Source organism: Castanea sativa, chromosome 12 (assembly GCF_040712315.1).
Source record: "Castanea sativa cultivar Marrone di Chiusa Pesio chromosome 12, ASM4071231v1".
In the NCBI taxonomy this organism is placed as follows: Eukaryota; Viridiplantae; Streptophyta; class Magnoliopsida; order Fagales; family Fagaceae; genus Castanea; species Castanea sativa.
The window spans coordinates 42,773,714-42,776,395 of NC_134024.1; the positions used below are offsets into that span (position 1 = coordinate 42,773,714).

General features: G+C 43.4%; 1 protein-coding gene across 1 annotated transcript; it reads left to right on the forward strand.

Annotated features, from left to right (window-relative positions):
- Nucleotides 1-1,345: 1,345 nt before the first annotated feature.
- On the forward strand, nt 1,346-2,113 carry LOC142620721 (uncharacterized). The gene has a single exon (XM_075794047.1). It carries the CDS (start codon nt 1,346-1,348, stop codon nt 2,111-2,113), a length of 768 nt encoding a protein of 255 aa, XP_075650162.1.
- Nucleotides 2,114-2,682: the final 569 nt, after the last annotated feature.

Sequence of the window (2,682 nt, forward strand, 5' to 3'; positions counted from 1 at the left end):
TTACTGGAGTGGGTAGGTTGGACTGGAAGACACGGAAATGGTGCATTTTGTATCAAACTTGATGGAACGTAACTATCAACCATAGTATTATACTATGTGAGTTTGCTCGACTGTTCGTCTTTGCTACCAGGTTTTTGTTTTTGTTTTTTTTCATAAATATAAGTTGTTGATATTTGCGCAGTTTTCGCAACTCGCGCACACAACTCCCTCACATAACTTCATAGGTGTTGAGCCACTACTGTTAATGCCAACAAACAACTACAATGTACAATGAATGTCTCACGCTCTCGTAGTAGGTTTCATTAATATTATAGTGGGGATCTAGGGGTTACATTACTTCCAAACTACTGATTTATTTTTCATAAATGTGAACTTTATTTTTTAGAAAAGTGAGTAAAATTAAAATTGAGTTTTCAAAGATAATTTCTCTTGACAATATTATAATTAATTTTAATATAAATAATTATTTTGCTTATAATTTTTTTAATGATGTTAGGAATATTAAAATAAATTACTATCACGGAATTGAAGGCTAGAAATCAAGCAAACAATAATCACAACTGGAAATTTGAATTTATGGGTGAGGTTGGGTATGCATGATCGAGGTTAATTTATGTACACAAACTTTATAAGAGAAATCTCAAGTGCAAGACCTTCTTCTAACAAAGAGGAATCAGTCTTGCTTTGGGTTCATAGGAGGAAATTCCCATAAATGGATTTACCAAACTTTTTCAACACATGCTTGATAACCTGTGCATGTAGGCTGTAACTTGGGTATGTAGATTACTGATGGTGGTGGTTTTACAAGTTACTAATACTTTAAGAAGTTGACGGGAGTATCAAGTCCGTCAGCTATGGTCACTAGAACTTCTCCTTTTGACGTTCGCAGCTACACCTCATATGTGACGACGTTGGGCTGAAGTCTTAGCTGACAGAGTCAAAGCTGAAGGTCCTAAGCTGACGACCTTACCGGAGACATACGTAGGCTGACGACCGTATAGGAGACCCGGATGAGATCATGTGTAGGGCTTTTCCTACCACGTTGAAAGGTCCTACGAGGGACTGGTACAGTAAGCTGACGCCTAATTCTATAAGCACCTTCAAGGAATTAGGTGTGCAATTCGTATCACACTTTATCGGGAGTCACCGGCATAAGAAGTCTACCGCATGTTTAATGAACATCAGACAACGAGAAGACGAGACTCTAAGATCATACATCGTTCACTTTAACAAGGAGGCCCTCTCAATAGACGAGGCGGATGACAAAGTACTTGTAGCAGCATTCACAAACGGGCTGCGGAAGGGTAAGTTCCTGTTTTCTCTATATAAGAACGACCCAAAGACTATGGCCGAAGTATTTTACAGGGCGACCAAGTATATGAACGTAGAAGATGCGTTACTAGCCAAAGAAGAGAAGCCTAGAAAAAGGGGAAGACAGGAAGACGCACGCTCGGATAAGGGGCAAAAGAAGGCTATAACTGAGGAACGACGGGATGATCAACGCCATAGACCACCCGCAGGGAGATACACAAGCTTCACTCCCCTAAACGCTCCTATCGACCAAGTATTAATGCAGATTAAAGATGAAGAAACTTTGACTTTTCCTGGCAAGCTGAAGGGAGATCCCAACAAGAGACCAAGGGACAAATACTTCCGTTTTCATCAAGATCATGGCCATGACACCGCTGATTGCTACGACTTGAAGCAGCAAATAGCAGCTCTTATTAGACAAGGAAGGCTACAGAGGTTTGTCAACAAAGAGAGGGCAGACCCGCCACAAAATCAAGCCCCTCGACGAGACAATGATCGCCCCAAGCAACCCATAGGAGATATAAGGATGATTGTAGGGAGCACCATGACCGCCAGGTCATCCAAGAAAGCCCGAAAGACATACCTCAGAACGGTTCAGAACATCCAGATGACAAGTTCTGCGCCCAAAATGTCGCGGATTGACAATCCCCCCATTGGATTCTCAAAAGAAGATGCACGGCGTCTTCACCATCCCCATAACAATGCGCTGGTCGTCACCATACAGGCAGGAGACTATAACATACACCGAGTCCTCGTTGACAACGGTAGTTCAGCAGACATCCTCTACTACCCTGCTTTCTAACAGATGGGAATCGAAAGGGGACGACTAGTTCCAACTAACGCCCCGCTCGTCGGCTTTGGAGGAGCAAGGGCATTTCCACTTGACGTCGTCACTTTGGTAGTAACCATTGGAGACTATCCACAACGGATCACCCGGAATGTAACATTCCTTGTAGTCGATTGCTCGGTGGCCTACAGTGCCATCATAGGACGTCCAACCCTCAACTCATGGAAAGCCGTAACATCGACATACCATTTGATGATAAAATTCCCTACTGTTTATGGAATTGGAGAATTGAGAGGAAATCAAGTATCCACACGCGAATGTTACGTAGCCATGATGGAGATGGACAACCACATTCAGGCCATGAACATAGAGGAACGTCAGGTGGCGACAGAGCTCGTTGAGAGGCTCAAAGATGTACTTCTTGACAAACCCCACCTAGAGCGAATGACCAAAATCGGCACCCTGGCAGACCCGGCAGTACGTCAAGAACTCGCAACCATCTTGAAAGAAAATCGAGACGTGTTCGCATGGAGCCACGAAGACATGCCAGGAACCGATCCGTCAGTCATAGTACATAGGTTGAA

Excerpts from the sequence above, each read along its gene's own strand:
- LOC142620721 (XM_075794047.1), top strand. The coding sequence starts at position 1,346 with ATGGCCGAAGTATTTTACAGGGCGACCAAGTATATGAACGTAGAAGAT.